The 19,856-nt window shown below is 40.5% G+C and overlaps 2 protein-coding genes across 3 annotated transcripts; both read left to right on the forward strand.

Annotated features, from left to right (window-relative positions):
* The first annotated feature begins 1,143 nt into the window (after positions 1 to 1,143).
* On the forward strand, positions 1,144 to 6,520 carry LOC114161193 (zinc finger protein 3 homolog). Of its 2 annotated transcripts, none has more exons than XM_028044356.1 (7): positions 1,144 to 1,352; positions 2,374 to 2,576; positions 2,668 to 2,757; positions 2,873 to 2,962; positions 3,072 to 3,182; positions 3,350 to 3,473; positions 3,757 to 6,520. In XM_028044356.1, the coding sequence occupies exons 1-7, from the start codon at positions 1,328 to 1,330 to the stop codon at positions 5,433 to 5,435; spliced, it is 2,322 nt and encodes a 773-aa protein (XP_027900157.1). In that variant the 5' UTR covers positions 1,144 to 1,327; the 3' UTR covers positions 5,436 to 6,520. The 2 variants fall into 2 exon arrangements, with proteins under 2 accessions (XP_027900157.1, XP_027900156.1); XM_028044355.1 differs by having other exon boundaries at positions 1,145 to 1,352; positions 2,870 to 2,962.
* Positions 6,521 to 7,610: 1,090 nt separating this feature from the next.
* On the forward strand, positions 7,611 to 17,812 carry LOC114161225 (uncharacterized). The gene is made up of 14 exons (XM_028044410.1): positions 7,611 to 7,794; positions 8,753 to 8,953; positions 9,111 to 9,473; positions 9,553 to 9,750; positions 10,174 to 10,533; positions 10,700 to 11,038; positions 11,115 to 11,468; positions 12,524 to 12,726; positions 12,820 to 12,927; positions 13,409 to 13,501; positions 13,593 to 13,703; positions 13,832 to 13,955; positions 16,174 to 16,368; positions 16,575 to 17,812. The coding sequence occupies exons 1-14, from the start codon at positions 7,719 to 7,721 to the stop codon at positions 17,372 to 17,374; spliced, it is 3,525 nt and encodes a 1,174-aa protein (XP_027900211.1). The 5' UTR covers positions 7,611 to 7,718; the 3' UTR covers positions 17,375 to 17,812.
* The last annotated feature ends 2,044 nt before the right edge of the window (positions 17,813 to 19,856 follow it).

The raw sequence follows: 19,856 nt of genomic DNA on the forward strand, positions 1-19,856 counted from the left end.
TTTCCAAGCCTTGAAGTAACAGTTTTACAACTACTGTCAAATGGAATTTGTGTAAAACCAAAAAGAGGAAAAAGCGTGAGAACCATTTTTATAATACATTCTTGCTTGTATTGGGAAAAGGTTGAAATGCTGACTTTTGGAGAAGCCCAAACAGAACTAAAATTAAGTATCACAAAGGAATATGTTGCGCAGTGACATAAAACATCCTGTGTGCTATTGTCTCTAAAATATTTATATAAAAGGGTTATTTTCCTCTTAGCATAATGTGTATTTTGTGCACCTGACCCAAAATTGCAACAGCAATACCTACCAACAGCTAAAGTCTCTGACTATCCAAATCAAATAACCAGGAATATTTAAAACAGGAGCAACAGCAGACATAAGGAGTTCATAGACGCCATATAAATGTGCTTTATTTTCACCAAAAATAAAACACGTTTTTTTGTGAAAAACATTTAAATAGGTCAGTATGGTTTGAGTGTTATGAGTGTAAATATGAAATTTCAGTATGAAAACCATGAAAAGGTAATAAACAGAAAATGCAATAACAAAAGACTGACTGTGATGCAACATTTAGAGAATGGGACAGGAAATAAATGCTGCAAAATGACAGGAAAATGCTTTAATAAGATAAGATAGGATTTATTTGTCATTCTCATCAACAGATTACAACGACATTGAGATTTGCTCGACTCGAGTTAAGATGCAGGTTATGTGTATATACGTAATATACAAAGATAAAGAAATGAATAGTACAAAATGAGAAATAAATAGACATCAGAAGATGGTTGCAGCGCCTGGAGGTGTCGCAACAGAATTTACATTTATAACAAAGTGGTGTCAAGAGCAGAAGTTCTTATGCCTTTGAATTTAGTGCCATGATTGCCATCGGGTAAAAACTGTTTTTTAGGCGATTTGTCCAATTTCAAGTGTATAAAAATACTCCTGTTATACTTTTTTGATGATGCACTTATATGTGTATTCTTATTTTACGAATACACACTTGATTATGTCAGAATCTATGAGGAATAATTTGGAACTTTGTTTTGAGCCAAATTATCAGGATCTTGGGAAAAAAGCCGAGACTCCCATCACATACTCAAAAGACTGTGCTTTTATTTTGTACAGGAACATCCGGCGGAAGTAGTCAGGCTTTTGTTTTGGAAGGCTGGAATCCAGTGGCCGCCATTATTCTTCGTGGCTTGACGCCCGAGATAAGGCGGTTAAATAATTGTAACTATTATATTTAAGGATAGCCTGTTGTGTTATTAGTTTGTTTTGAGCCGTCGGTCAGTTGGTTGACCCAGCCGCGCGTTTTGAGGCCAGTATGGACAGACGGTCCAGTACAACAGGTAAGTTGCTAAGCTAACTGTAGCTGCCGCCAAGAATGGTGTAAAATAAGAAAATGAAGGAAGCTCCATCTGCTGCAAGAAGACTGTTTTCTCCTTTTCAGCGGCGTAAACAATCACACGTCTGTTCCGTGTTTTGCTGGAGATGCATAATAAGCAAGTCAGCCAACTATCAAGCTTTGGCTGCTTTGTGATTTTTTTCTTTTTTTTTTTTGTCGTTTAAATGAAGCCATCTAAATTCGCGCTCCGCCCAGCTGTAAAGCATCTCCAGAAACGGCTCATCACGTCAGTGAGGCGGACTGATGTCTGCTTGCAAAGTTTGAAGTATGACATTAGCTTGGCGCGCTCAATCTCTCCATCGCTGCACATGCACACGCAGGCGTGCACTTTTTCCAAAAACAACTCTACTCACCCTGGCCACTGCTGCAGCGCCCCCTGCGGCGGCACGTGGCTTTACCTTGAAACAGACCAAAACAAAACGGTACAGAACTCTGACTTGGAAGAAAAATTCTTGTTTTTTAAGCGGTTTTTGTAAATAGAAATCTGAAAAGTGTGGCGTGCATTTCACTAAATCAATTCTGAGTCCTTTTGTAGAGCCACCTTTCAGCTGCTTGCGTTCTGGGGTGTCTCTATCAGCTTTGCAGATCTAGAGACTAAATGTTTTGTCCATTCTTCTTTGCAAAGTAGCTAAGGCTCAATCAGATTGTATGAAAAATATAAACATCAGTTTTCAAGTCCTGCCACAAATTGTCAACTTGATTTTGCGACTTCATAATGAAACCCAGCTAAGTGGATGTTTTATAACTATTTAAAAAGAAAAAAAACTTTATAAATTGCTTTGAAAGCCTTAAAGTTTGTGTCAGGAAAAGTATGTATATTTGAAACGGATTATTTGCCAGAACCTAGTTTTCTTGATTATTGAGCTTTTCATCATACATCTGTGTGGTTGTTCTCATTGCACATGTAACTCCATCACATGTAACTCCATCACATGTAACGCTGCAGCTGAAATGTCTTTGAACAGGAGGTGCCCTTCCTCTGGCCTCCCTCCGCCTGCTGGCCTCCCCGCTGCAGCTGACCTATTCGTACATATGGCAGGTCATACGGCAGAGGAACGTGAAGCATTACGGCAAAGTGGAGGAGTTTGTGACCATGGTGACGCAGATTGTTCCTGAGCTTCTGAGTTTCAAGCAGACAGCGCAACTTATCCTGGGGTTAAGAGCAAGGGTGAGTTTTTTTTTTTTATGCCTACAACAGAACTCTCAGATTATTTATTTTCTCACCAATTTTATATTTGTATTTCTGTTCAACCACTTAGATAATCTTGGACCTGCTTCAGAATGACGGCCCACCAGATTCCAAGACTATTCAGACTCTTATAAATAGGTTAAAGATAACATCCTCGGCGGTATGCATGCGACTTGTTACTTCTGTAGAATATACTGTGTATTCCAACTAAACACAGTATACCAGGATAATATGGCATGAATAAAATCTGACAGAATGTTTTTATCCCTTAGAAGGATGTAGAGGTGGAGAAATCCCAGACAAACTTTATGGTTCTGATCCAGAATCTGCTTAAAAATCCCACTGAGAGGAAACGGTTCTTTCAGGTATGACTTGATATGTGTTGGAACTTGTTTTTTTTATTATTGTCTCTTATATTGTCTGCAGATCCAGTTCTATTCCGTGCTTGATTGATACTTGAAACATCTTTTGCAGGAAATGTTCCCTGTTCAGTACGGCGTCAAGTTTGACACGGCACTGCAAGCCTTGATTGCTGGCCTGGTGTGCAAACTGGAGCAACTTCTTCCCGTTCCCAATTTGTCTCAAGTATGCACACCTAGCGTCTCAGCAATTTACCCTCTGCAGTTAACTTTTTTTTAAGGAATCAGAATTAGAATAGATCAAATCTGCAAGAACATACAGAAAAATTACTACAAAACCGTTTGTCCTGAAAATGTACTAATAACTTCCACTTCTTGGTACTCCTGCTGTAGCTTGGTGCCATGATCTCAACGGATGCAACTGTTCTTGATGCATGTGGGGGGTTCATCCCTGACCGTGGCGATCTAAAGACTCTTCTGCAGCACCATCAGAGCAAAGGACTCCTTGGTGTGAAAGGTATATTTTTTCAAACACAACCACAGAGTTGGGATTTTATGATATAAACCAATATAATGTAGCAAATGGTTTTTAATTGGAAGGAAGGGTTACATAGTTTTCAAACATTAGAGTTTAGGCCTGTAATGTAAATGTGATTTTTTTTCTTTTCTTTTGGAGGGCATAAAATATTTTAGAAAAGCACTTTTAGTTCATTTTGTTGGCGATTTTGGTGACAAAGAAGAAACTTATTAGGAGAAATAATGGCTCATTGTACTTTTTTGGTTGTTTTTGTTTTTTGCAGCAACTGTCTCGACTTCAGTGGGCGACTGTGTGCTCTCCTCTTTGGCTTTCATGCCCAAACCAGTAGAAGCACCACCTCCACCACCGCCACAGCAACAGCCACAAAAGCAACCAGAGGTCGCAGTCATGGAAAGCAGCCCTGCCTCTCCCTGTGACAGCGAAGATGGTGGAGGTCTTTCAGATGATGCTTCGAGCCCGGCACCCTCCGTCGACGCACCTCAGCAGGAAGGGCTAATAGGCTACAAAACAGCGGATGGAAATGGAGCAAAGGAAAAGGATGTCACAGCATCAGTGCAAAACCAGCCGGAAAAAAGTTCTGAACAGCAGCAGCAGGCGGCAACAACTCCTCAAGGAGAAAAGAAAGATGAAACACCAGCAGCGTCAGAGCAACCAGAGTTACAGCAGCTGCCTCTGACATCAATCCCTTTCAGGGTTGTTCAAGTCCCCGTCAAGCCTTCTTCCACGTTAACAAAAGACAACCAAAAGCCTCAAACCCATCGAGTCACTTTACATCAGTGGGTGTCACAGATCGCCACAAACTCCATGTCTCTCCCAGCATTGCCGCCCCTTCCTCCTGGCAGACTGAGCGACGATGACGACGACCCGAGGCCGAGCATCAGACGGAAGAAGCAGTTGAGGCACCTGATTGATCGGTTCAGCTGCACCGTGTGCGATAAGAGCTTCCCCTACCAGTCCAAGCTGATGGACCACGAGCGCATTCACACGGGAGAGAAGCCCTTTCAATGCTCGGCGTGCAACAAGAGCTTCCGCACGCAGGCATTCCTCAACAACCACCTGAAGACGCACAGCACAATGCGGCCCTACGCCTGCGGCCAATGCGGCAAGTGTTTCGCCAAACTGCAGACCCTGACGAAGCACATCCTCGCCCACAGCGGACAGAAGCCTTTCTACTGCAACATCTGCAATAAGGGCTTCACGCAGTCCACCTACTTCAAGCGGCACATGGAGTGTCACACAAGCCAGATGACGTTCCCCTGCAAGCACTGCAGCAAAACCTTTCCGACGTCATTCAAACTCTCCAACCACGAGCGCTGGCACACCCGGGATCGCCCGCACATGTGCGAGCGCTGCGGGAAGCGATTCCTGGTCCCCAGTCTGTTGAAGAGACACATGGGCTACCACATCGGCGAACGCCAGTACCTCTGTTCCCAATGCGGGAAGACGTTCGTGTACCTGTCCGACCTGAAGAGGCACCAACACGACCACCTGCCTAAAACGAAGATCCCATGCCCTGTTTGCCAGAAGAAGTTCTCCAGCAAGTACTGCCTGCGAGTTCATCTGAGAATCCACACCAGAGAGAGGCCCTACCGGTGCCCACTGTGCGACAAGAGCTTCACGCAGGTCGGAAACCTGAAGGTCCACATCCGGCTGCACACTAACGAGCGCCCCTTCAACTGTGACGTGTGCGGGAAGACCTACAAGCTGGCGTCCCACCTCAACGTCCACAAAAGGACTCACTCATGCAAGAAACCCTGGACATGCGAGACGTGCGGGAAAGGGTTCACGGTTCCCGCCCTGCTCAGGAAGCACGAGCAGATCCACGTGAAGGAGGCAAACCCTGATTTTGCCGGCAAGCGGAGGGTGAGGGGAAAGCACAAGAAGCAGTCGCTGAACAAGAAATATGACGAGGAAGAAGAGGGCAGCGATGACAACTATTGAAGGAGACATGATGAATGAGAGTCCCCTAATCCGAGCTTATTGCTGATCGCTGCTCAGATAGGTCAATGGAAACAGTTACTATTCAGCGCCAACTTAAAGATGCAGCTCAGTATGTGGATTTATGACTGAAAACACGTGGCTGATTAAAAGACAACTGAATCTTAAGATTATAGTTAGAGTTTAGAGTAAATCGAGTGGCTCTTATGTGTGCTCATGCATGAATAATGCATGGGTCAGAGTTTGTTTTAGTAATGCAAACACAAACAAAAGGGTAGATGCCGGAAGTTTAGTAAAATAAATAAATTATGAACATATCAGGCCTTTTTTGTTCCTGTAAGAACTGTAGCTCAAAAAAATACAGTGCATCATCTTTGTACAAGGTCATAAATTTGGATCCTGCAAAATTTACAGAATTACATTTTATCCCCATTAAGGCATTAAAGACTGTTCTTAACATTTACAGATTATGATTTTAATAAACTCAAATGAATGTTGAGTGATTCATTCGTGGACAGAAAGTGATGAAAGGTAATTTGGGTGTATTTACTGAATGGAACCGTCTGGATCTGATTTTTCACAGGCAAAATTTAGCTGACTCTGGCTGATGAATCAGAATATATTGTTTGAATAATAATTTTAAAAATGTGATTTTGGAAGTTGTTAAAAAAAATTGATGCACTGATCATGCTTTTTCTTTCTGATGAAGACAACACTTTAGAGAAAACAGATGTACAGCAGTTACTTTGATATACTTATTTTGTGAATCCAACAGGAAATGAAGAACTTGGGAGATTATTCCCCTTATACATCAAACCACAGATCCCGAGTCTTCATCTGTTTTTTAATTATGTTTGTTGATGCATTCAGAAATCAGTCAATAAAGGGAAATCAGTAGGTTTATAATTCTTTGCTAATTGGTGCATCTCTATAAAAATCCAACATCATCTTTAGCAGAAGGCTGCATTTTTATAGTCAGCTTGTAATGTGAGCATCCAACAATACTTGTTTTTCAAAACGTGTGACTGTAGATAATTTTTGTTTTCTGTGTATTAAAAAGGCTGTGGCAGAAAAAGAAAGCATTTTAATTCTCTATTCTGGTGGAAATCTTTCTTCATCAATATTCTGTACTCAATCATTGATGTAAACATTTCATCTTTTCTGTTTTTGCTGAATGCCAAGAGCCTTTTTGTTTTGATCTATGTATCAGTTGTTTTTTTCCCTATTTTATTACCTAAACAGTAGAAATTGATTAGTTTAAAGTTTATCACAGCAATTGTGTCATTAAAATTATGTGTAAGCAGTTTTATATACTATATACACCCCAGCCATAATATGCTTGTTCTGAGTATTTTTGTTTTTCATGCTGTAAAAAAATTAATAAATAGTAAAATAACTGTTTTTCTAATGTATCTTATAATTCTTTCTGAAATGGACTCCCACTAGGTAATGGTTAGTTGTAATGTCAGTAGAAGTGGGGAAAATGCTCTGCAGATTGCTGCATGACCACATAGCACTCAAAGAATCATTTCCCTTCAACAGAAGGAAACCGCCAGCAGAACCAAAAACCATCAGACTGGCAGGGCTTGAAATTACAGAAAGGGGTCACAAGCAGCGGTCCAGGAGTTTTTGTGTTAAGAAAACACAGATTACTGAGTTAATCGGAGCAAGAGCTGCTTCAGTTATGTTTCCAGAAAAAAAACAACTAACAGTTAACCTGGGATGTTTTGGGCGAGATTCTGCTGCAGTAGCATCAAAGAAAATCCATAGCTACTAGCAGCTGTTCAGTTATAATTGAACCTTATTTTACTTGTCAAATTCAATATTTGTATAGCAGTGTTACTCTGGGTTGTAGCTCTTTGTGTATATTTTTAATTAATTAATTAATCTCTTTGTGTATATTTTAAATTAATTAATCAGAGTGCCATCTTGAATGATTGTAGTTTTTAATCATTTTATGTTATAAATTAAACATTGCTATCTTGTATTACAAATATAATGCAGAATAGCAGTATGCAATAAAACAGGCTAGTATTCTGTGGGGAGGAGGGCATCCTCTACCAAGATGGCGGCGACGTTGACGTATCGCTGCAATGGAACAGCTGAAGTCAAGGCGACGGATACGTTTTCGTTCTGATTGGCTCGTGTCCCAATACGTAACAAAAGCGACCAGAAAACTGGGCGCCATTTTGAAAAAAAAAAAAAAAGTGAAAACATTCCACATTAATCTTTTGTATTCGTTATCAGTATTTTGTAAGCTTTGTATTCACGGTAGAAGAAGCGGACATGGAGCCAACGGTGAGCTGGTCTCCCGAACAGACCGAGGCGCTCCTCTCCCTGTGGTCGGAGGAGAAAATTCAACGTGAGTTGGCGATATCGATAAGCAATGAGAAGGTTTATAGGGAAATGTCAGTCAAACCTTAGAGACAAGCCTGTCTGAAACACCCTTTTTATTGCTCTGACGCTTAGACTGTATCATAAAGGACGGTGATGCTGTGAATATATTGTTAGAACAACAACAGTCACTAAAAGCCCAACACACCGTTAGAAACTGATTATCTCATCCCTTCTTTATGAAATTGATCATTCATTAAATTCTTAAGGTTCCCTTGCATGTTGTGCCCCAAGATACGAAAATTGTCTCTTAAAGAGCCGTTGAAATTAACATCGTTTACAATGAATAGATTTATAAAAAAATAAATAAAATAAAAAACATAGAAAACGAAAACGCATCATTGACTTCTCTTTTTCTTAATTATTTTTTTGTGCGCTGTCAATTTTAAATATATTGCTCCACTTTTATCCCCTTGGCACAAAAATGTTAATTTAAGAACAGGTACTGAAATGTTATGAATCGACATTCAATTTTATGTTTTTTAAATGTCATTATTAACTTTATTCATCACCATTCAAGAAATATGTATGTATGTTTAGCCACGAGTCATGTTTATTCTCTCAACAACATTGATTATGATCAGACTTTATGTGAGTGTTCAAAGTTATTAAGGGGAAACGGGCATCTCCGCTGTGTTGAAAACAATATACCATGGAATTTTGAAAATATTTTAATAAGGAAAGAATAATAAAAGTAGGAATCAAATTGTTTTGCGATGCAAAACCAAAGTAATTTTAAATGGAACTAAATTACAGAATTTTTGCAGGGACACAAATTGATACTTTTAATTGATATGTATATTAAAAAGTTGGAGAATGTCAAAATTTAAGTGAATTCCAAAATTCACATCCTGGGCACATTTTATATCGTGTGCATCAAGACAGCCAAAACTAACACACATTTGATCCTTTTTGTCCCCTTGTAGATCCATCTGTTGTGACAAATATTCCCAATTCCTTCACCACAAGTTTCCAAGGACTTAAAAAACCAGAAATCACAAAGGATGCTGCTTTCTACCCCATTAAAGTGGAGGACTCTAATACTCCGTGCACAAGCAACGGGGAGGTTGAGGCTTTATTGCAGACTTCAGCCATGTGGCCACCCACCGCTGTGGGAAGGAGAAGAGGTAAGATCAAGGACAGATTTGTCTCTAAAAGTGAGAATACTCCATCATAGCGGTGTAAATAAAGACACAGTCTGGAGTGTTGCAGTGGAAGGGGATCGCTTGACCCGAGAACCAATCGACTCTTCGCCTTTGGCTGTATCGCCTTTGTTTTTCTCAGATAAGCCCACGTGCAGCTGGTCAAAGAAAGAGGTCCTGACGCTGCTGACGCATTGGGCCAATCCGGCCGTGCAGCAGGAGCTCAGTCGCAACGTGAGGAACAACGCCGTCTACAGCAGCCTCAGCGCCAAGCTGGCGTCGCTCGGGTACAACAAAACGGCGCAGAAGTGCAAGGAGAAACTGAAGAAGCTGAAGCAGGATTACAGGAGAATCAAGAACAGCAATCACTTGGACGGTGGGAAGAATATATGGTTTGACATCATTGATCAGGTTCTTGGCGCTTCAGTACAAAAACGTCCAGAAACCCCAAAGCGGTCCTCAGCAGAGCCCGCTCTACCAGTTTTGTTTGAAGAGAACTGTCAAGGTAATCAGAAGTAAACATCCATCCACCCGCAGGTTCCAGCAGGCGAAGCTTATTAGCTTTTAATGCGCTTTTATTGCAGGTTTTTCCCCTTCGACAAATGATTTTGACACCTTCTCCGAGCCCGACCCAGCGCCCACACCCTCCGACGTGATGAAAGAAACGGATTTCTTCGTAGTCAGAATCGAAGACGGCACGCCATCGACAAGCACTGCAGGTTCCTCCTCCGCTCAGCAGGCACCTGACATGTTTGCAACCAGCCATGTGAAAAAACGAAAATGTAGGTATAAAAGCCCTGAAAACAGAAGGTTAAAACAGTATCTGTCTCCTTGTTTAGGATGCTTTCTATTTCCAAAAACACAACAAGTGATAACTTATCAAAAAAATTTTATCCAAGAGGGTTGAGGGTTTTATGCATTATAAAAACTATTTTCAATTTGTGTTTGAGGTCATTGTCTTGTCCAGGTTTTAACCATATAACCCGAAACGTTCAATATGGATGAAGAGCATACTGACTAATGTAGAAGTTTGTAGTTGTACGTTTGAATAATTTTGACCCTTTTTAGATCAAAGACAAGCTACAAAAAATCCTAACTTTGTTTGTAATATAATTTTCTGTAAAACCTGTGTTATGTGTTATTTAGAGCTCAAAATTGCACTTTTATGAATACTGAGTTTGTGCAACCTGGTGTCATTTAAACAGACGTCCACACATGCAGCTGGTCTAAAAAGGAGGTCCAGGCTTTGCTGGCTTACTGGGCCAATCCGGTCATCCAGGAGGAGCTCCGCCGCAACGTGAGAAACAACGCCGTCTACAACAGCCTCAGCGCCAAACTGGCGTCGCTGGGATTTAGCAAGTCGGCACAGAAATGCAAGGAGAAAATAAAGAAACTGAAGCAGGACTACAGGAGGGTGAAGAACAGCCAGCATGTTGGTTGGGCAAGGACTGCGTGGTTTGGGATTCTGGATGAAGTCCTTGGTTCTCAGGGTGCGCCGTCGAAATGTTCCAAAACTCTGAATCCTTTATTAGGAGGGCCAAGTGAAGGGGATATGGAGGCTGAGGGTTAGTGGAGAAATCAATGAAAGCATCAATTTCATTCTTCCATCCATTTACCCATCCACCCTTACCGTGTCAGAGTTTTATGTTTAAATCTTGACCACCTTAGAAATATTATCCATAAATTTCTATCAAACATTTCCTCTCCTTCTTCTTCTTCCAAATCTCACAGATGAATGTAGGTGGTCTGCTGATGAAGTGCAGGTGCTCATCACTCTCTGGGCGCAGCCAAACATTCAGAAGCAGCTGCCCGCCTCAGGGGAAAACGACGAAGTCTTCACGTACCTCAGCGATGAGCTGGCTCAGGTCGGCTTCGCCAAGTCGCCCCAGCAGTGTAGTCTGAAAGTGGACAAGCTGAAGAAGGAGTACGCCAAACTGAAGCAGGAGGGGGCAAACGTGAACGACAAGAGCGACTGGTTTGCCATCATGGATAGCGTTCTCTTCCCCGAAGGAGACGCTTCCAAAGAGCGTAACTTGTCTGCCGTGCTGACGGCCTCTAATCCCCCCGAAGGTGAGCGGCAGCGTTTGATGGCTGAACGCTTAGGAGAGAGGTTCAGGGTTTATGTCCGCTTTGTTGTTTCCAATAGATTTTTCGCACACTCTTTGGACAACGGAGGAAGTTGACGCTCTGCTGACAAAGTGGGCAGAGGAGCATGTCCAGGATCAGCTGAAATCCACCGAGGACGACCAGAGGGTGTACGCCCAGCTGAGCTCCGAGCTCGCCACTCAGGGCTTCGATAAGACCACCAGTCAGTGCAGGACCAAACTCCGACTGCTCAAACAAGAGTACGAGAGGATCAAGGAGCAGAAGGACTCCAAAGCACAAAAGACTAGGTGGTTCGTCATCATGGAGAATGTTTTCCGTTGCCACCAGCCTGAAACGGAGTCCAGGCCGTCGTCTGTGGAGACCTCACAGCATGAACAACCTGAACGACTAGAAGGTATTGTTTTATTACAGACAGAAAAACACAGAAAAATAATTTACAGGTTATTCACAGGTGCATCTTAGTTAATTAGAATATTATCAGAAGGCTTATTTGTTCAAGAAAGTTGATTCAAAGTGTCTCCATCCATTGTCCACACCTTATCAGTCTTTCTTCTAATGATTTTATGAACCTTTCTTCATAAAGGTTCATGTCTGTGGTTAGCTTTGTTTATGCACCTGCTTCTTCCGCACGTTTCCCTTTCAGCTTACTGTTAGAAGTCCTCACACCTTTTTCTAAGCAGTTTTTCCTCAATAAACTTTCACTGACTGTGCCTGTGTACATTTTTGTGTTAGTTTTTTTTCCTCTCAACTTTCCATTAATATGGTTGTACATCTTTTTCACTCACATTTCCTTCCTTCCACTGAACTTTCCAGTTAATATCCTTGTGCAGCTTTTTCTTAACATTTTCCCTTCCTCTCAGCTTTTTGTTAATATGTATATTAAAATAAATTTTCTTCCACCCAACTTTCCAGTTATTATACTTGTGCTATTTGTTTCACTTGTCACAGTTTTTCCTTCCACTCAACTTTCCAGTAATATGCCTACGTATGTCATTCTTTGTAGCTTCTGTATTCTTTTTTAGAGGGTGATAAGATGCTAGAAAACAGTCAGCTGCCTTTCTAATGATTGCGTAGACGGTAACATGGCCATAACATAACCTTTGTATATAAAACGTCTGCTTCATCTAAACTATAATCCATAATAACCATTAACAGAAATTAATGCTTAAAATATGCCACTTTTTGAGCGATAACGTGTAATTTATAAATAAATTTCACTTTCTGAACCAACTTACTGAACTAAATGTCAGTCTAAATAATTGAGATCTGCATCTGTAAAATAAAAACAACTTTGCAAAAGATAACTGTAGTAATAAATGAGAAAATAATACTAATAAAAAAGTGAAGTTTGAATGTTTCTGTCTTAGCGATTCTCAAGAAAAGAAAGTTTCTTTCACATTGAGACATCGATGCTCATCTCCTCATGTTAGGATGTCATCTTGTTCGCAGCGTGCGACTTGTCCATCCCGTCTCTGTGCCTCCTGGTTCCCACCCTGCGCCTGATGTGTGCCTTTGCCTGGAAGGTGATCCAGAGCGGCAACGCTCCACACTACCGAAAGGTGGAGGAGCTGGTGGTGCTGGTGACGGAGTTGTCTCCAGAGCTGCTTACAGCCAGAGAAAGAGTTCAGCTCCTGCTCAGACTGAGGGCGAGGGTAACTACAGCCACATCTTACTGCTTTTTACTCATGTTTTGTAGGAGTAAAAACGTAACAATGAGCACTTCTATATCTCCGTTTCTGTTCCAGTTTGTGCTGGAGTTGTGTCAGAGTCGGAGCACAGCGAACCTGCTGAACATCCAACCTCACCTGAGGATTATTCAAGATCTCAAGATGAATGCCGACTGCGGTCAGGAGGTTCGTAGGAGGTTTTTATTTTATACATTTTTCCTTTTTTAGTTGATCTGAATCAATCTTTATTGGTATGGCTCTTAATCTCTCATTCTTTAACGTGGGAAGACGAGAGAAGACGTCACCTTTTGACTAAGGTGGCTGTAATGAGATGGCTAATAACCAAAACTTGCCCGTATCACCTATAAGAACAAAAAACAAGACTGGACAAGGAGCCCAGTTTGAATTTTAATCACTTTATCAAATCTCCATAACAACCATTAGACACCGCATTCAAATTAAAAGGCTTTCTTTTTCAAAAATATGTTGTGTGAGCCACAAATAAAGATGAATTTAGCTTGAGACTTTTTACACATCTTTACCGGAGAGATAATAATGTGAATTACATTAATTGTCAGCATTTTGAACCTGATGTCTGTTTGCATCTTATCGTCACAGAAGACGGCTAACATACTTCATTGTTTTGGTTTTGACTCTTAATTTAAAGGAGCTGAATGAGTTGGAGAGTTCAAAGTCAAATTTTGTAGAAGTTGTTTATGCCTTGCTGGAGGACGCAGAGGAAAGAAAGAGGTTTTTCAAGGTGGGATTCTCTTAAAACAGTCGCTGTGATTCTAGTAGGATTTTGCAGTTTCAGTAAAGACCGAACATGCTAGTTGTTGTTGTCTTCCCAGGAAGTCTTCCCAACACACTATGGAGAGCAGTATGAAGCTACGCTGCAAAGATTAGTTTGGAAATTCATCTCCAGATTGGATAATCTCTTGCCCATTCCTGATATAAAACAGGTAAACTATCAGAATGAGTTGCTGAAAAAAGGTGCTGCATATTAAAGAAGGATTTATTCCATTTTACAAAGCTGGAGTCATCTTCATTTGTTGATGCTTTTTTGTTGTTATTTTAATGCCTGATACAGACTGCAGAGTGGCTCAGTAGCGCCCCCTCAGTCATGGAAGAATGTGGGAAGCTGGTTTTGGATCCAGAACAGCTGAGGACGCTGCTGAACTTCCAAGAGCAACAAACAGGAAATCCAAACAAATGTAATTCACTACAATTTTGAAGAATATAAATGAAATCAGCATGCTGTTTTTTGATTGTTTTGGTTAGTTTAACATTCCAGTGGAATATCAGTGGATAATTTTCTAGGATTAAGCCAATAATCCCAGGCATCAGACAAGACGAGCATGTGTATGAAAACAGAAACAGGGAGGAGTATCTGTTTTCCATCAGAAATATTAATGTAAGTTTATAGCAGCCTAGAAAAAATACTCTCAGACTTTCCGATTGATTGTACATCAAGAGATATCCGATCTCGAGTGCCTGGATCTAGGAAATAAGCCATGTGAGAACAGGAATTAGATGTTCAAGCAGCGCAGCAAATCAATGGGTGGTGTTGTCCTGCTAGATGAAATTATCAGTCTGTACCACACAAAAATCTGGGGGGAAAAGTCAGTGCCTACCAGATGCAAGAAGCTATAATGCACTGGAAAAACTCATGTCTACTGTAACAAATGTAAAACCCACCTGTGCTGTATGCCACACTGAAACTGCTTCTAGGATGCTCATCAAACATGAGAGATTACATGAGAATACCCAGCTAGCTGATGCTCTGTCAACTATTTGGTAACTGTGTAATCCGTTGTTATACGTTTAGATTACTACAAATAATACCATGTCAATGCATTTGAAAGTTCACCGACACATTACTAAAGTCAAAACTATATTTTGTATTATGTATTCTCTATTCAGACATGTATACTGATAAAAAAGCAAACATCCAGTTTTAAAAGTTGAGATTAGATACACTGCCTGGCCAAACAAAAAGTCGCCACCTGGATTTAACTAAGCAAATAGGTACAAGCCTCCTATTGGATAAGTACTGCATAGGCTATTATCTTTCAGCTGGCAACAAGTTATTTAACCCCAGCTGATGCAATGAGTAACTCCTCATTTCTTAAACAACCATGGCAAAAGACACATCCTGTGGTCGTGGAAAAGACGTTAGTCTGTTTAAGAAGGGTCAAATCATTGGCATGCATCAAGCAGAGAAAACATCTAAGGAGATTGCAGGAACTACTAGAATTGGGTTAAGAACTGTCCAACGCATCATTAAAAACTGGAAGGATGGTGGGGAACCATCGTCTTCCAGGAAGAAATGTGGTCGGAAAAAAATCCTGAATGATCGTGATCGGCGATTACTTAAACGTTTGGTCAAATCACATCGAAGAAAAACAACAGCAGAACTCAGGAGTATGTTTAATTGTGAACGCAAAAGCATTTCCACACGCACAATGCGAAGGGAACTCAAGGGGTTGGGATTGAACAGCTGTGTAGCCGTAAGAAAACCTCTAATCAGTAAGGCTAACCAGAAAAAAAGGCTTCAGTTTGCTAGGGAGCATAAAGATTGGACTCTGGAGGAATGGAAGAGGGTCATGTGGTCTGAGGAGTCCAGATTTACCCTGTTCCAGAGTGATGGGCGCATCAGGGTAAGAAGAGAGGCAGGTGAAGTGATGCACCCATCATGCCTAGTGCCTACTGTACAAGCCTGTGGGGGCAGTGCTATGATCTGGGGTTGCTGCAGTTGGTCAGGTCTAGGTTCAACAACATTGTGTGCCCAAAGAATGAGGTCAGCTGACTACCTGAATATACTGAATGACCAGGTTATTCCATCAATGGATTTTGTCTTCCCAAATGGAATATTCCAAGATGACAATGCCAGGATTCATGGGGCTCACATTGTGAAAGAGTGGTTCAGGGAGCATGAGACATCTTTTTCACACATGGATTGGCCACCACAGAGTCCAGACCTTAACCCCATTGAGAATCTTTGGGATGTGCTGGAGAAGGCTTTGCGCAGTGGTCAGACTCTCCCATCATCAATACAAGATCTTGGTGAAAGATTAATGCAACACTGGATGGAAATAAATCTTGTGACACTGCAGAAGCTTATTGAAACAATGCCACAGCGAATGCGGGCTGTAATCAAAGCTAAAGGCGGTCCAACAAAATATTAGAGAGTGTGACCATTTATTGGTGGCGACTTTTTTTTTTGGCCAGGCAGTGTACTACATGAAACTATGAAAAAAGTTTAGAAGTTTTTATGACTCATTTAGCCATATAAAACATATAAAAACATGACATACTGTAGAAAAAATGTGTTTTTTGCCCTTTATTTCTATGCTTAAGAGGAGTAAAAAAATGTTTTGCTCACTAGAAAGAAATCTGGTCTGAAGGGGTTTAAATGTTTTTCTCTTACAGGCTTGCCTCAAGCTCAGAATATGTTTTTACCCTCGCTGTCTCTTCACCTGAAAGCGAACTCGAGGCAGCAACTACCAGTTCAACGCGAAGGGTCGGCTCCTGATGACGATGATGAAAGCCAAACGCACGATAATTCAGTCTTGGAGAACCTGGAAGATAAACAGAGCGATGGTGTGATAGCAGCCAACTGCTCAAGTATGTATGAAGATGTGTATTACGGCAGGTTTTACAGAAGTATTTGCCCTCTTACAGTTTTCTTCTGTACTAGCTTTTGTTAAACATTTAACATCAAGTAGTTTTATTGTAAGAGAGAAAGTAAAGAATCCATAAAGCAGTTTTCAAATGACAATTTTAATTTGGAAAGTGTAGCTATTTGGAGCTGTTTTATTCCTCTCTTTTAGGTGTCATGTCTACACCTTTAAAACTGCATCGCTGCTCCATGTGTTCCTTCACCGACACCAGAGTGTCTGCATTCCTCAACCACATCCGGCAGGAGCACCTGAGTCCGATAGACGACACTTTTGAAGACCACTTCATTCAAAACACCAGCGTGGGGCTGGATTGTGAGCTTTCCAGCGAACTCTTATCAAATGTAACAACATCAAACATCCAAGGTCCTCCATATCAATGCGCCAAGTGTGACAAAAGGTACCTCTCCAAATCGTCCCTGATCGTCCACTACCGGATCCACACGGGCGAGACTCCGTATCTGTGCTCTCACTGCGGCCAAGGGTTCAGGTCCTCGGCCTACCTTGACCTGCACATGCGCGTCCACACTGGAGAGCGGCGCTACAAGTGTCACATCTGCGGGAAAACCTCCAACCAGCACCTGACGAGGCACATGCGCATGCACAGAGGGGAGAAGAACTACCTGTGCACCGAGTGCGGCAAGGCGTTCCTCTCCAACGGGGAGCTGAAGCTTCACATGCGGTATCACACGGGGGAGAGGCCATACACGTGCAAACACTGCGGGAAAGGCTTCATCGCCAAATGCCTGCTGACTGTTCACACTCGCCGGCACACCGGAGAGAGTCCCTACCGGTGTCCAATGTGTCCGAAATCCTTTCCCACGCTGAGAGCGCAGAAAAAGCACCTTAAAATCCACTCGAGCAAAAAGTCCTTACAGTGTTTGGAATGTGGTCGGATCTTCAGGCTGGAGGACACTTTCAAACTCCACGTTAAAACACATGAACTAATGTGAACCTGTTTTAACAACATTCTGGTTTTTAAAAGTTCCAAGTTACACCTTTGCCAAATGTTCCAACGTTGTTTTTTTGTTTTTTAAATCACTGCCTCTAGAAAGATTATTGCTTTTGTGACTCTAAAGGGAAAAGAAAAAAAAACAGCTCAAGTTTGCAATGCAGTTATTTTATAAAAACTGTAAAGCTAGCATTCCAAAAAAAAAAAAAAAAAACTCAACAGAAATGACTGTTTATGTTCTGATGTTTTATGATTACTCTGAAAATTCGAATCATGATTTAAGACGTTTTTCACCCAAATATTTTCACAGAATTTTTTAAAATTATGCACAATGTCAGCCCCCCAAAATAGGCCTTCATGGGAGTGTAATGAAAACATGCGTAAAATGGATCCTTCGCAGACTTATAATAAATGAGCTGTTACTTGATACTGAAAAGTATTTTTTACTGTCAGCTTTTTGTTTTTACTGTACATTAGCAGGCATTTGGAGAGTCGGGGTAAACTTGGACTTTTCACCAGTCCATCACAGAATATTTACCATGTTAGCTAAATTTTGTTTTTAGCTAATTATTTGTTTAAATACTTATGCTTAATACTTTTTAAATAAAATATTAAGCATAAAATAAAGATGAAGATACATATTTTGCTAATATTTACCTTTTTATAAACTTAATTATTTGGTTGGATTAAATATTTAGCTTGTTAGCTAAATTACAAACGTAGCTAAAAAGTCAGCTGAATATGCAGTGATATTTTGAGATATGAATGTGGCAAAGAATTTAGCACTTAGCATTTGTTGGATAAAGTTTTTTGCTAAATATTTATTTTTGGTTAGTAAATTATTTTAGCTGAATGTGTCGCTAAGTCAAATTTTAACTGTGAAATAAAATATGTATCATGCTAGCCAAACAAGTTAGCAGAGCTAAACACTTAGCATACTAGCTAAATTAAATATGTAGCGCTAAATATTTATATATATATATATAAAAAATATATATATATACATATATATATATATATACAGTAGTTGTTTTTTTTTTTTAACATGTAATTAATAAGACTTTAACAGTTCAGGTTTAAATCATCCTTTTTGCCCCCAACAGTCAAGAGATTTTGTTCAGACTTCTGCACTGGTTCCCTCCACTCCCACTGACCCTGGCCCCTCACCGTGCGACTTCCACGAAGCCTTCCGCAGAATCGCTCACCAGTCGTCTGACCCCGTGACCTCACCGGGAAACCCCCCCCATCTGGACTGGACCCAACAGAGCCAACCACAGTTAGTCAGACAGTCGGTCCACAGTGAGTACATGAGATATGTCTGCTGCTGTTCACTCCTATGTGAATGTATGTGGTTGTTCTGGATGTTAGTCACACAGATCATATGCTGGAATGAGTTAATTATAAGAACTGTATGCATGAATAACAGGGAGGACATATGGTCTTATATAGTATGGATGAATTTAAGGGTGCCTAAACTCGTGGAATATATAAATAAAGAAATGATACAAATTCCTTCTGCTCATAGCCAAAAACGGGAAGAGATTTAATACACATCTGCGGAACCAAAACGTCACATTTATGTTTTTACAGAAATCCCAAATCTCTTGACTTCTGCTTCTGACATCAGTTCCAGCTCTACTGGGTGTATTGGGAAGCTTTGACCAATGGCGATACTGCCCAGCACATTAATTCTGACTCCGTTTTACAGTAAATATGTATTTGGAAGTTCCGAGAATTACTATTTGACCTCCTGGATTCAATTCTGCTCCATCAGAAAAACTACACTCAACAAAAATATAAACGCAACACCTTTGTTTTTGCTCCCATTTTTCATGAGATGGACTCAAAGATCTAAAATTCATTCCAGATAAACAATATTACCATTTCTTTCAAATGTTGTCCACAAATCTGTCTAAATGTTTGATAGTGAGCACTACTGCTTTGCTGAGATAATCCAACAAGTTGAAAAATGGGAGCGAAAACAAAAGTGTTGCATTTATATTTTTGTTGAGTGTATTAATCAAGGTGTTTGTTTCTTAATGCGAAGCAGCAAAACAACATAATTTTAAACTATTTATATAATTATATTCCTCTACAATAGGCAAGGCCAAATAGTTTGCATTGAGCTGAAACAGAGCTGTGAGATGTTTTTAATGATTATGTGCATTAATCATATAGTTTAAAGTACTTCATAGCTATATAAATAAAAGTTTATAAACAAAAAAGCATCAACACCAGTAAAATAAATTAAAAAGAACTAGAGAAATACAGTTATAAATATATAATAGCACAAAATAAACTATACCAGCGAGTCTTTTATGCCTCTACTAGCTTAGCACTTCAAGGTTATGTGTGTGTTGTTACTTTTAAATCCAACATAACATTTTGATAAATTAGCCTCAAAACTTACTTTTAGTCTCATCTGACATCATCACTCTTAGTTTTAGCTGCCATTTCACTTTCACTAAATATACGTCAATAGG

This window comes from Xiphophorus couchianus, chromosome 17 (assembly GCF_001444195.1).
Source record: "Xiphophorus couchianus chromosome 17, X_couchianus-1.0, whole genome shotgun sequence".
Taxonomy (NCBI): Eukaryota; Metazoa; Chordata; class Actinopteri; order Cyprinodontiformes; family Poeciliidae; genus Xiphophorus; species Xiphophorus couchianus.

Excerpts from the sequence above, each read along its gene's own strand:
- LOC114161193 (XM_028044355.1), top strand. The coding sequence starts at position 1,328 with ATGGACAGACGGTCCAGTACAACAG. Across the intron at positions 2,758-2,869 it reads TAAAGATAACATCCTCGGCG|AAGGATGTAGAGGTGGAGAA; the intron begins GTATGCATGCGA and ends TTTATCCCTTAG. Across the intron at positions 3,474-3,756 it reads AGGACTCCTTGGTGTGAAAG|CAACTGTCTCGACTTCAGTG; the intron begins GTATATTTTTTC and ends TGTTTTTTGCAG.
- LOC114161225 (XM_028044410.1), top strand. The coding sequence starts at position 7,719 with ATGGAGCCAACGGTGAGCTGGTCTCCCGAACAGACCGAGGCGCTCCTC. Across the intron at positions 7,795-8,752 it reads GTCGGAGGAGAAAATTCAAC|ATCCATCTGTTGTGACAAAT; the intron begins GTGAGTTGGCGA and ends GTCCCCTTGTAG. Across the intron at positions 9,474-9,552 it reads GTTTGAAGAGAACTGTCAAG|GTTTTTCCCCTTCGACAAAT; the intron begins GTAATCAGAAGT and ends CTTTTATTGCAG.